Source organism: Danio rerio, chromosome 18 (assembly GCF_052040795.2).
Source record: "Danio rerio strain M-AB ecotype USA chromosome 18, GRCz13ab, whole genome shotgun sequence".
NCBI lineage: Eukaryota > Metazoa > Chordata > Actinopteri > Cypriniformes > Danionidae > Danio > Danio rerio.
In genome coordinates this window covers 8,154,445-8,168,895 of record NC_141038.1, presented here as the reverse complement: position 1 = coordinate 8,168,895, position 14,451 = coordinate 8,154,445, and the positions used below count along the sequence as shown (strand labels likewise).

Below are 14,451 nucleotides of genomic sequence, written 5' to 3'. Positions count from 1 at the left end.
TATACAATATGTTGTTTCCTACTACTAAAATGTCAATAAAAGACCATTTTCAACATCAAAAGTCAACAGAGCAGAGATCAACATCCCATAATGCAATCCATAACTCTAAAGAGAGCAGACATACACTGTTTCATGCTTAAACGTAGTTAAGCTGTCTTTAAATGCATGTTATTGTTTTCATTTTTAGGTATTCCGACATGGAGTAACATGAGCCGTGAATGCACGACCCAAAGGAGGCTTTGAGCGAAGGCCCTGCTCTTGTTTAAGGGCTGTAAATCTCCTAAAGAGGCTCCTGGCAGACAGTTAAGCCTTCTTATCCCAACAAACACCCAAACACACTCTTACTTACACACTTACTCAAGCTGTGCTAAACAATCTCCCAGATTCACCCAGAATATATGTCATTGGGAAATAGAGCAAACTTTAATGTTTCTATAAGCAGGACAATATAATAAAAGTAATGAGGATGAGGTTATAGAATTACACAGCTACGCTGACAAAAACAACAGTTTATAGTATTTACTACAAGTTTTTTAAGATAAGTGGTTGCACACAATTTATATGGGCTGAATTTAAACAAATAAAATGTTCAACTTTGTTTGTGTACATTGAGCCCATATAAATTGTTTGCAACTACTTACCTTAAAAAGATGTAGTAAATCCAATGAACCATTTTGTTTAGTGTATGGGAAAAAAACTGTAGGAGACTACATGAAAAATCATTTGTTTTTAATAACAAATTATCGCCATTTAGAGATTTCTTTTCATGTTTATTTTACTATTAATTTATTAACTTAACTTGCTTAAAGGTTTAATCATTGCTATTATGTTGTCTAAATATGAGTATAAACCAAAACAATCTCACGGCAATTTGTTACTTTTTAATTTAGTGGCTAATTTGTATGATCTCATGAGTACAATTTGGTACGATTTGCTTAATGCTCATCTCCCATTTGCGATTAGGTTAAGCAGCCTGATCTCACGAGAAAATGTATGTATTTTACGTTTAGCAGGTTTAGTGGCTAATTCGTACGAATTTGTACGAGTTCAGAGTACAAAATTGTACGATTTTAAAAAGGAGGCGTGGCACCTAACCCCACCCCTAAAGTCAACCGTCATTGGGGGATGAGCAAATCGTACTAAATTGTACGAATTAAATCGTACGAACTCACACAAATTAGCCGCTAAATCAAAATCAAGTTATGAATTGCTGTGAGATTGTATTGGGTTAAGGGGTGTGGTTGGGTACCACGCCTAGTTTTAAAATTCGTACATTTTCATACGACTAAACTTGTACGATTTTGTATAAATTAGCCACTAAACTGACAAAACGTAAAATAGTTACGTCTCCTTGTAAGATCAGGCTGGTATAAACATCTGAAAACATGGCTTTTTATGCCCTAAATCAGTGGTTCTCAAACTGTGGTACCTGTACCACTAGTGGTACGTGGGCTTCCTTCTAGTTGTACGTGAAGTAATCAAATATGTCATATGTACATGCTACATGTATTTAAAACATTATCAAAAATTATTTATATATCAATGTGATGAAATATAGCCTATATTTATAAGATCTAAGCAACATCTCCAGGTTTTTTTCCCCACCTTTTAAGAACAGTAACCTACCATTATTAACTTTTCAAAGCACATTTCAATTTAAACGTTGATATTTTATTTGTTTGTTTGTTTGTTTGTTTTTACATACAAGCACAGTGCAGTTTTAATGTTCAAAGTATTTATAATGTTTAAAGTGGCTGACATTAATAAATATTCTTAATAATAGCAATTAATCTGTCAACTTTTTGAACTGTACAGAGCTGCAGCTTCTTTACTGGGCCTACTACGCTACTGTGTTTAATACAGCTTATTATGGTGGCACTTGGAGATACTTTCTTTTCTGAGGTGGTACTTGGTAAAAAAAAAAGTTTGAGATCGACTGCACTAAATGACAAAATTTCATTAATAATCTTGAACAAATGTCATCAGTACTGTTCATTATTAGTTCATGTTAGATATTGCATTCTGCATGTGAATATTTTAATTAATAATATGAAAATAGTAGTACTTAATAATAAAGTTCCAGTGGTTTATGTTAATTAATGTATATTTATATTTATTAAAATGAACAATGAGACAATACATTTATTGCAGTATTATTCATCTTTGTTGACATTTATTAATAAAAAAGAAACATTCATTGTTAGTTTGTGTTAACTCAAAGTGCACAACATATATATACAATACAATAAATGTTGAACTTTGATTAGTAAATAATAATACATATCCTTACTCTTAAGTGTGAAGATTAAGAAAGTATGTCTCACACACGTGAGCATTTATATTTTTATTATTATTATTTTCTTATAAACTATATATTAATCATAATGATTTAACAGAGTCAAGCTAAATTGATATTAATGAATATAACATAATGCAATAATTCTGTTTATGTACAAGTTATTGTGTAGCTTTTTAAAATCAATATACACATATTTTAAGAAACATAATATATTTAAAAGTTAAATCATTAAGTAATTTGTGTACTATACACAAACTCAAAGCATGCAAAACTGGGGAAGATAACCAGAAAAATAAATAACAAACTTCACTGAATCAAATATGATTTCTTTACTAAGTGGAAAGATTGAAATAATATTTTCTTATAAAAATGCACTCTTATAAATTGTAAATTAATGGTACAGTAAAAAAAAAAACATACATCTAATATTATATAGTATATTATAGTGTAGAATGAACACGCACAGTTACAGTTACAATAGCAACAAATATATCATATGATAAAATATAACATAACATAATATAATATATTCTTTCATTCATTTTCTTTTCGGCTTAGTCCCTTTATAAATCTGGGGTCGCCACAGCGGAATGAACCGCCAACTTATCCAGAATATGCTTTACGCAGCGGATGCCCTTCCAGCTGCAACCCATCACTGGGAAACATCCATACACTCCCATTCTCACACACACACACACACACACACACTACGGACACACACACTTGGCTCTTAGCCAACCCAATTCACCTCTACACATGTCTTTGGTCTTGTGGGGGAAACGGAGCACCCGGAGGAAACCCAACATGGGGAGAACATGCAAACTCCACACAGAAACACCAACTGACCAAGCAACCATCTTGCTGTGAGGCGAACGTGCTATCCACTGCGCCACCGTGCAGCCATAATATAATATAATATAATATAATATAATATAATATAATATAATATAATATAATATAATATAATATAATATAATATAATATAATATAATATAATATAATATAATTTTATTTAATATAATATAATATATAATGTAATATAATATAATATATAATATAATATAAAATAATGTAACATAATATAATATAATATAATATAATTTTATTTAATATAATATAATATATAATGTAATATAATATAATATATAATATAATATAAAATAATGTAACATAATATAATATAATATAATATAATTTTATTTAATATAATATAATATATAATGTAATATAATATAATAAATAATATAATGTAATATAATATAAAATAATGTAACAAAATATAATATAATATAATATAATATAATATAATAAAATATAATATAATATAATATAATATAATTTTATTTAATATAATATAATATATAATGTAATATAATATATAATATAATGTAATATAATATAAAATAATGTAACAAAATATAATATAATATAATATAATATAATATAATGTAATATAACATAACATAATATAATATAATATAATGTAACATAATATAATATAATATAATATAATATATAATAATATAATATATTTGTTTTGTCTAAGTTATACAAGACTATTACACAAGTCTTTTAAATACTCTTATTGACACTTAAAGACATGCTAAAAATAGATTTCAGCCCCATTTCAGCGTACAAAACCTGCTCAGTGTTATTATTTTGACTACTGTAGTGCCTATTAAGAATATAAGAAAGCATGTCAACTCACCAGTCCCATCTAACTGTATATGATCCAGGTTTTCTCTCCAAATCTACATTATTAGCTTTGGCAGTGCTCTTTCATCGGATGCGGGAGTGTAAAAGACAGCCAGACCACAGAGTTTGTGTGTGTTTTGCGTCCGAGGACAGTGGATTAGTCTGAGGATCAGAGCCATGTGAAGAGGTCAAGTCAAATAGCACGGCCAGGACTAACCATCAGCCCAGGTCTAACCAATGACATTACATCCCCGCTGGCCAATCAGATGACAGCATTCTAAGAAAACTACCACATCGTTAATCAATGGAGCACAGAGAAGTCTGAGGTCACAATGGTCATTAAATATGTGAGAATGAACAGAAACATTATTGATATTGAATAATGGGTCATCGTGTTTTATTCTGCAATATGTCTAAACATAGCAATGTTACATGCTATAAACACAGCATAGCAACAACATATTAAAACATATCAAAGTCTTTTTGAAATTCATCTTTAAGTCAACTTCAATCAAACTGTTGTGCATTTAATAGAGTTTGCAGCGACAAAATTTGATTTAAGTATTAAAATTAAATTTAAATATAATAAGCCAGCAACAAAACACCAGCTTATCCAGTATGTTTTACGCAGCGGATGCCCTTCCAGCTGCAACCCAGTACTAGAAAACATCCATACACACTCATTCACACTCATACACTACGGTCAATTTAGTTTATTTAATTCACCCATAGCGCATGTTTTTGGACTGCTGGGGAAACCGGAGCACCCGGAGGAAACCCACGCCAACATGGGGAGAACATGCAAACTCCACACAGAAATGCCAACTGACCCAGCCGGGACTTGAATCAGTGATCTTCTTGCTTTGAGGTGACAGTGCTAACCACTGAGCCACCGTGTCGCCCCATGTATGTGTATTTGTTTTTATTTTATCTTTCAAACTGGTGTTTGATTTTATTCGTTTTAGGTTTCCTGTCATTTTTATTGTTGTGTATGTGTATGTGTGTGTGTGTGTGTGTGTGTGTGTGTGTGTGTGTGTGTGTGTGTGTGTGTGTGTGTGTGTGTGTGTGTGTGTGTGTGTGTGTGTGTGTGTGTGTGTGTGTGTATGTATGTATGTATGTACGTTTGTGTGTGCGCGTGTGTGTGCGCACTCGTGCATGTATGTGTGTGCGTACGTGTTTGTCTTTATGTCGTCATTCAAACTAGAGTTTGATTGTATTCGTTTTGTTTCCTGTAATTTATTGTAGTTTCTGTGTGTGCGTGTGTGTGTGTGTGTGTGTGCACGTGTTTGTCTTTATTTAATCTTTTAAACTGGTGTTTGGTTTTATTCATTTTATGTTTCCTGTCATTTTTATTGTGGCGTGTGTGTGTGTGTGTGTGTGTGTGTGTGTGTGTGTGTGTGTGTGTGTGTGTGTGTGTGTGTGTGTGTGCGTTTGTCTTTATCTTTATCTTATCTTTTAAATTGGATTTTGATTTTATTCAGTTTCCTGTGATTTTAGTTTAGTTATTGTTTTTGTGTGTGTATGTGTGTGTGTGTGTGTGTGTGTGTGTGTGTGTGTGTGTGTGTGTGCATGTGTGTGAGTGTTTGTCTTTGTTTTTTTTTATATGAAATGTGTTGAATTTTTGATACATTTTGTTTTGGTTTTTAGTTATTTCTTTTCTTTTTTCAAAATAAATAAAAAAAGTAAATAAATAAAAAAAGGTCAGAAATATTTCTACATTCAAAAAAATCAATAATATTTAATAACAACTTACTTTTGATTTAGCTTTAGTTAACTATTACAAATCTGTCGCCCGACTACATTAAATGTGGAAATCTGCCAACAAAACAAAACAAAACATGTTTTCAGTGTTTCAGGGTCCTGTTGGTAAAGTCTAACAGCATGTGTCTTGTGTGTTAATCTGGGCTATTTCTGTCTTGTCCTACAGTATACCTTATATGCTTTAATAAAACCTGACAGAGGAGCTCACACACACACACAAACTGAAGCACACTGTAATTAAGACAGAGATTAGGAGGCTGAAATAGTGTCCTCGCTTTAACCAAGACATCGGAAACAAAGGTCATCTGAGTGATCTTTTACACCAGTGACACACAAACGAATTCAAGCTACTGAAATGACTCTGTTTACTTCAGTCAAATCTCTAAACTATAGACTAGATTCAGCAACTAACAAACTCATATTCAATATATAATACAGTACAAATGTTTAATGCTTAGTTAATATACACCCACCGGCCACTTTATTAGGTACAACTTTCCAACTGCTCGTTAACGCAAATTTCTAATCAGCCAATCACATGGCAGCAACTCAATGCATTTAGGCATGTAGACATGGTCAAGACAATCTGCTGCAGTTCAAACCGAGCATTAGAGTGGCGAAAAAAGGCGATTTAAGTGACTTTGAACGATCATGGTTGTTGGTGCCAAACGAGCTGGTCTGATTATTTCAGAAACTGCTGATCTACTGGGATTTTCACGCACAACCATCTCTAGGGTTCACAGAGAATGGTCATAAAAAGAGAAAAGATCTAGTGAGCGGCAGCGGGTGCCACTTTTGTCAACTAAGAACAGGAAACTGAGGCTAAAATACACACAGGCTCACCAAAATTGGACAGTAGAAGATGGAATGTTGCCTGGTCTGATGAGTCTCGATTTCTGCTGCGATATTCAGATGGTAGAGTCAGAATTTGGCATCAATAACATGAAAGCATGGATCCATCCTGCCTTGTATCAATGGTTCAGGCATGGTGGTGGTGGTGTGATTGTGTAGAGGATATTTTCTTGGCACACTTTGGGCCCATTAGTACCAATTGATCATCGTGTCAACGCCACAGCCTACTACTCTCCTGATGGCTACTTCAAGCAGGATAGCGCACCATGTCATAAAGCACGAATCATCTCAGACTGGTTTCCTGAACATGACAACGAGTTCACTGTACTCAAATGGCCTCCAGAGTCACCAGAACTAATCCAATAGAGCACCTATGGGATGTTGTGGAACAGGAGATTTGCATCATGGATGTGCAGCCGACAAATCTGCAGCAAAGCATGATGTCAGTGCGTATCATGTCAATATGAAGCAAAATCTCTGAGGAATATTTCCTGTACCTTGTTGATATATGCCACAAAGGGGTAAGGCAGTTTTGAAGGCAAAAGGTGGTCAAACCTGGTACTAAAGGTGTACTAGAACGATATATAATATAATACAATATAATATAATATAATAAAATAATTAATATATAACATAATATATAATATAATATAATATAAAATTTAATAAAATATATTATAATATAAAATAATATAAAATATAATATAAAATTATATAATATAATGTATAACACAATATAATATATAATATATTGTAAAATATATAATATATAAAAAATAATATATAACATAATATAAAATTATAATATAAAATATAACATAATATAAAATATAATATACAATACAATATATAATACAATATAATTTAAAATATAATAAAATAAATTCAGGGATATAAACATTTTGTCTTCAGCTATATGCTATGTATAGGCCATATATGTTTATTTTGCTTTTATGATATGTACATAATTCATACTCAGCTTTGAACACGTGATGTCTTAAGCATTTCAACTTATAACATTTTAATGAAGCGGCTTTGTATTGTTGAGGGCTTCGAGGAGCCGGAAATCCGGAAATGTTCACAAGTTTTTCTTCATTGGCCGCAGAGGAGGAGGATCATTAGTGGAGCAGAGAGGAAAAAAGCCCCACAACCTTCATATCGCGGCGAAAGCAACCAAACTTTGCCTTGTTTTCTTTGGAAGCGACAGGAAAACAGCAAAACCCCCCTCAGCTTCAGCCGAAAACAAGTCCAGATGTTTCATGTCTGAGGGTCTCTGTCATACACACCAGACCACTGGGAGCTGCTCATATTTTGCGTCCTCTTTAATGCATGTTTATCATTTACAGCATGTTTACCTTGGAATAATGAACGCGGATTCGTCCCTCCTGAAGACTCCTGTGAGGCAGAAGTGAACTGCTGTGGCTGTGGAGAATGGAGCTGAAGTGTTCAGTTGGAGATTTGCTCTTCTTGAGTTTTCTCTGGAATGTTTTGTGTGTTCAGACTCATCTGGACGCGAATTTCCCGCGCGGCGATGACACCGGTGAGCAGCTGTCAATCAAACACGTCATATATCGCTTCTTCATTGATCTGTGCCGCCGCTGCGTTCTAGTACGGATGCGTTCAAGTGTGTGTGTGTGTGCGCGCGGGCGAGCGTGTGTGTTTCATGTTTACAGCGTAGGTGCAGCACATACTGTATTTATAAATATGTTTGTTGGTTTAAGTAATTGTCTCCATAGTACTGTGTAAACCTAAAACATCTTTTATTATAATTCTAATAATTATTATTGATATTATTATTATTATTGATATTATCAATATTAGTATTACTATGGTGGTGATGATGATGATGATGATGATGATGATGATGATGATGATTATCATTTTCATTATTATTACTATTATTATTATGGTAATGATGATGATGATGATCATTATTTTCAGTATTATTATTATTATTATGTTGATGATCATTGTTATTATTATTATTATTATTATTATTATTATTATTATTATTATTAATATAGTGTTAATGATCATTATTATCAGTTTTATTTTTATTATTACTAGTCTTATTGTTAGTTTAATAATAGTAACTTTTTTTATGGTTAGCATAAGAATGAAGTCAGCCCTTAAATATTTGAATCTAGATTAAATAATGAATAATTATGGTTGTCACAGATTAACCACACACACACACACACACACACACACATATATATATATACATATATATATATATATATATATATATATATATATATATATATATATATATATATATATAGAGAGAGAGAGAGAGAGAGAGAGAGAGAGAGAGAGATAGATAGATAGATAGATAGATAGATAGATAGATAGAAATAGATATAGATATGTGTGTATACATATATATATATGCATACAGTTGAAGTTAGAATTATTAGTCCCCCTGTTTATTTTTTTCCCCGTTTTTGTTAAACATTGTTTAACAAAGAGATTTTTTTTAGCACATTACTAAACATAATAGTTTTAATAACTTATTTCTAATAACTGATTTATTTTATCTTTGCCATGATGACAGTAAATAATATTTGATTAGATATTTTTCAAGACACTTCTATACAGCTTAAAGTTACATTTAAAGGCTTAACTAGGTTAATTAGGGTAACTAGGCAGGTTAGGGTAATTAGGCAAGTTATTGAATAACGAGGGTTTGTTCTGTAGACTATTAAAAACAAAATTTGCCTAAAGGGGCAAATAATTTTGTCCTTAAAATGGTGTTTAAAAAATCAAAAACTAAATTAAGTAAAACTAAATTGAAACAATTAAGACTTTCTCCAGAAGAAAAAAAATATAATCACACATACTGTGAAGATTGATTTGCTCTGTTAAACAGCACTTGTGAAATAGTTAAAAAAGGGGGGAAAAAAAATCAAAGGGGGGCTAATAATTCTGACGGTAACACTTTACAATAAGGTTCATTAGTTATTTAATTTACTAACATGAACTAATCATGAACAAATCTTGTACAGCATTTATTAATCATAATTGAACATTTACTAATGCATTATTACCATTCAAGTCCATGCTTGTTAACATTAGTTAATGCACCATGAGTTAACATGAACTACTGTATTTTCATTAACTAACCTTAACTAGCACGAACAAATACAGTAGTAGATGTATTGTTCATTGTTTGTTCATGTTAGTAAATGCATTAATTAACATTAAATAATGAACCTTATTGTAAAGTGTGCCCATTCTGACTTCAACTGTATATATATACAGTTGAAAAATACGCTCATCTTTTGGATGGATAACATTAACCGTGTTTGCTCTGCTCAGTATGACAGAATGATGGATGCCAACTTGCTGTATCTCAGAAATTATAAATAATTAAAATAGGCTCTAACCTTATCAATAAACTGGATGGATGCAATTTAAACTACATTCTCACTTGGAAAGCCTCAAAGGTACATTATGTTGTCCAACAGCTGCAATATTTGAAAATCTGTAGTGAGTTTATTGATCTGTTGGCAGAGTAATACAGAAGGGTGAGGAGGCTGATATTTTCAGAATATCGCACAGCTATCAGCCAATCAGATTCGAGAACCAGACAAAACTGTTGTATAAAGTATAATAAGCAATCTACAAGCAGAGAGAACTTCAATAAAGAAAAATATGCTGATTAAATAAACAGCGTTTTACTGTTTTCCAAAGAGTCAATATGTATTCATGTGTACAGTCATTATATAATCAATTCTAAAAGAATACTGCATAGTCTTCATTTTACAAACAATTCAATATAATTAATTGTTATTAAGGTGACGCAGTGGCGCAGTAGGTAGTGCTGTCGCCTTACAGCAAGAAGCTCGCTGAAACTCTGGTTCGATCCTCGGCTCAGTTGGCGTTTCTGTGAGGAGTTTGCATGTTCTCTCTGCGTTCGCGTGGGTTTCCTCCGAGTTCTCCAGTTTCCCCCACAGTCCAAAGACATGCGGTACAGGTAAATTGGGTAAGCTAAAATCGTAGTGAATGTGTGTGTGGATGTTTCCCAGGGATGGGTTGCGGCTGGATAAGTTGGCGGTTCATTCCGCTGTAGCGACCCCGGATTAATGAAGGGACTAAGCCGAAAAGAAAATGAATGAATGAATAATTGTTATTAATTTGTAAAAGTTACAAGTCACAGGCCTCAACAAACACTTGCCAAATGATCAATTATTATCCAGACTCAACACCGCGTATACTCGCGATGTGCTTATTGCGAATGATCGATGCAATATCCCTACTGAAATGATATATTGTGCAGCCCTACTATATATGTTATTTTGACTTCAAATTTTTCCTCAAAGGGAATTCTTGATTGTGATTTTAGATTAAGATGATTTTTGCCTTTATTTGTTTGACGGTTTCTGCTTTCTGCTTCATGCAGGTTTATTTTGCTTGACTGCTGTTTTGAGTTTTGTGCGTGTGTGTGTGTGTGTGTGTGTTTAATTTTCAAAGAACCATCATACTTCACATAACCTTTGCATTCATTCTTGTCTTTCTGTGTCTGTCTGCCCTTTCAAGTTCCTGTTTCTTATCAGTTTGATTTCATACAGAAATACCTGAGATACAGATTGTGAGAGAGTGTTTGTGTGTGCATGCGTGCGTGTGTGTTTTGAGCTGCTTTGTCCTCAGGGAGGAACAGTTTGGAACTGTAAAGATCCAAGGAAAAGGAAGTCATTACGAGTACTTTCCTCACTCGTCATCATTGCTCTGAGGGTTTTTCCCTCTACATATAATTCTTTACATTCACATTTGTCAAAAAACATTGCATTTTGTTAGTTTTATTATTATGATTGCAGATTAATTTTATAGTAATTCATTTCAATATTTGATTACATTTACAGTGAAGAATATTGTAAAATGGGGAAAATAATGGCTTTTAATTGTACTATAGTATAAAATGTAATTAATTCATGTGATATGAAGGTGAATTTTCACCATCATTACTCAAGTTTTGAGTGTTCAGAAATCATTCTGCTATTAGGAACCATTTATTAATTTTATTAATGTTGAAAACCTTAATGTATTGCCATCCAAAAGTTTGGAGTACGCCTAATTTAAAAAAAAGAAAATAATTGTCTATTTTGAAGTATTGTATCAGAAATGAGGGATTTCTATAAAAAATATATCCCTTAAATATTTATTTAACCAACAAGTCCATTTTTGATATCTCCAGACCACTTTGTGACACTGTGCTACGTATAACCGTGCACACAAACTAAGGTTATAGTTGTCCAAACACAGACCAATTTAGGTTTAAAAAAAACACTTAAGTGCAGCAGGGAAATATACTAAAATATTGAAAAATATAAAATTTCACAATGTTACTGGATATTGGATTAAATAAATGATAAAACGACAATAATTTGTATTATTTTTAGATTATATTTATTTTTGCCTTACAACAAGACAGTATTTAGGCAGAAAGCAAAGTTGTAGAGAGAGAGAACCAAACCTATTGGAAACATTTTATATAGTACAGCTATAGTATAACATACTCGGGTACTTTGTTTTGGAGGATTGATTACCAAAGTTTAAACACGTGCACTGGCATATGCACCATTTTTGCATCACTCTTTTAAGTAAATTGTACTCAAAGCTATATGTAAAGTAAACAAGAAATCCTTGTGTTTATATATAGTTGAAGTCAAAATTATTAGCCCCCCTTGAATTGTTTTTCTTTATTAAATATTTCCCAAATTATGTTTAACAGAGCAGGGAAATTTTCACAGTATCTCTGATAATATTTTTTCTTCTGGAGAAAGTCTTATTTGCTTTATTTCGGCTAAAATAAAAGCAGTTTTTAATTAAAAAAAAATAATAATAATTTTAAGGACAAAATTATTAGCCCCTTTTAGCTAAATCTTTTTTCCCGATAGTTTACAGAACAAACCATCATTATACAATAACTTGCCTAATTACCCCAACCTGCCTAGTTAACCTAATTAACCTAGTTCAGCCTTTAAATCTCACTTTAAGCTGTATAGAAGTGTCTTGAAAAATATCTAGTCAAATATTAGTTACTGTCATCATGACAAAGATAAAATAAATCAGTTATTACAAATGAGTTAATAAAACTATTATGTTTAGAAATGTGTTGAAAACATCTGCTCTCTATTAAAAACCCTAACCCTAAAGATTTGACAATTAAATTCATAAAGAGTCTTTTAATGTCTAATTATGCCTGATTTTGATTATTTATCAGCTATAAAACCACTGTTACACTGAATGATGTTTTAGTAGGTGAGGTGTCTTCTGTAAATCATAGTAAAAATAAAGTCAAATACTTATTAATAAAATGTACTGTTGAATCAAAATTATTAGCCCTTGTGTGATTTATTATTATAGTTTTTTCTTTTACATATTTCCCAAATGATGTTTAACAGAGAAAGGAATTTCACAGTATGTCTGATAATATTGTATCTTCTGGAGAAAGTCTTGTTTTATTTAGGCAAGATTAAAAGCAGTTGTTAATTTTTTAAAAAGCATTTTAAGGTCAAAATTATTTGCTACAGAACAAACCATCGTTACACACTGATTTGCCAAATTACCTTAACCTGCCTAATTAACCTAGTTAAGCCTAAAAAAAAGTCACTTTAAGCTGTATAAAATGTCTTGAAAAAAACCCACAGTTCAGAACGCACGCAGAACCGCAGATTAATACATTTTTTTAACTTTTAGGTTAATCTAACATTTATAGATGCAATGAGATCGCCTTCTGCGTCATTTAAATCGCGTGTATGAAAGCATTTTGGCTTTTCTTTAAAATATAATGATGATGGAAAAAGTTGTGGTTTAGCCTGCAATAATGCATTCAGTGCAAAGCTGCATGATTAAACATTAAAAGTTCGGGATCTCAATTCAAACATGAATGATCAATGATAATGATTTGCATGTTTATTAATCCTTCAAAGTGCTGCATTCAAAGAGATATTCAGTTTTTGCACTTTATCAGTCAGTTACAAACAATTAAATAACACACAAGTACAGAAGAACAGTTTATAGTTCAGATATAAACACTGATGTTTATGGTAAAGATTAAAATCACTGTTTAATGGAACGTGACGCTGGTGAATGTTGTAGCAATTACATTGTTTAACCAATCGGTGGATACAAACAGCCATCAAAATTATGTCACTGAATAGGTTTTCAAAAATGATCCACCTATAATGAAACATGAAGTTTTATGTGTGAATTTTTGAATCATTATTTGAAAATAAATATATGTTATGTTGTACTAGATGTTAGATTTCTATATTTAGCATAATCAGCAACAGTATCAAGGATCATTTTTGGTGTTGAATATTTTCTTGATTGATTTTTATTTTTTGTTTAAATTACAGGTTCTAAGTTCTGTAAAACCAATGGTGTTTGCAGTAATATTTTTGTATAAATGGAAAGCAAATTATGTTTTTCTCCCCCCTTTTTTGCTGACCAGAAAAATGGTCCAATTCATGACTCAAAAAGCATAGTGTGATCCGAACTGCGAGATTGGTGATTCATTACACCACTATTATTATACAAGTAAGCTCAATGTTATTTTAAATGAAATAATTTAAATGTTTAATAATTAAAATAAAATAAATTTAAATGTTATGATTACTGACATACACACTTTCTCTGATTAACTGCTGCTAATATCTTTACAGCAAAGTCCCTTCATTATTAAGCCAGAAAGTGAGGTTATTTCCTAGCTATATCTTCCAAGACAATAGCAACTTTTACTTTTCTGGCTTAGTACACCATGTACAGTAACTACAGAAGAGTCAAGCTTTAAATAGGAAACTGATCAATACTCTTTTTTTTTTTCCCTTTTTTTTTTT

At 31.8% G+C, this 14,451-nt stretch overlaps 4 protein-coding genes across 17 annotated transcripts in view; 3 read left to right on the top strand and 1 right to left on the bottom strand.

Annotated features, from left to right (window-relative positions):
- Positions 1–8,164, bottom strand: part of LOC100537321 (cadherin-related family member 5) — a 35,724-nt gene extending 27,560 nt beyond the window's left edge. For 3 of the 14 annotated variants that reach the window (XM_087292828.1, XM_087292831.1, XM_087292837.1), the window contains exon 1: positions 7,963–8,164. The gene's annotated coding sequence lies outside the window, so the exon portion shown is untranslated. Of the gene's footprint in view, positions 1–4,007; positions 4,309–6,598; positions 7,147–7,962 lie in introns of those variants that run through there. The other 11 variants (XM_087292836.1, XM_087292830.1, XM_087292838.1 and 8 more) reach the window with 11 other exon arrangements.
- Positions 1–14,451, top strand: part of cd9a (CD9 molecule a) — a 297,612-nt gene that overhangs the window by 154,648 nt on the left and 128,513 nt on the right. The gene's annotated exons all lie outside the window — the stretch shown is intronic.
- LOC101882393 (uncharacterized) overlaps positions 1–14,451 on the top strand; it is a 768,785-nt gene that overhangs the window by 647,457 nt on the left and 106,877 nt on the right. The gene's annotated exons all lie outside the window — the stretch shown is intronic.
- kcp (kielin cysteine rich BMP regulator) overlaps positions 7,688–14,451 on the top strand; it is an 84,120-nt gene continuing 77,356 nt past the window's right edge. Inside the window, exon 1 of the mRNA XM_087292760.1 lies at positions 7,688–8,147. Within this exon, the coding sequence (XP_087148886.1) occupies positions 8,039–8,147 (109 nt within the window). The 5' untranslated portion in view covers positions 7,688–8,038. The remainder of the gene's footprint in view (positions 8,148–14,451) is intronic.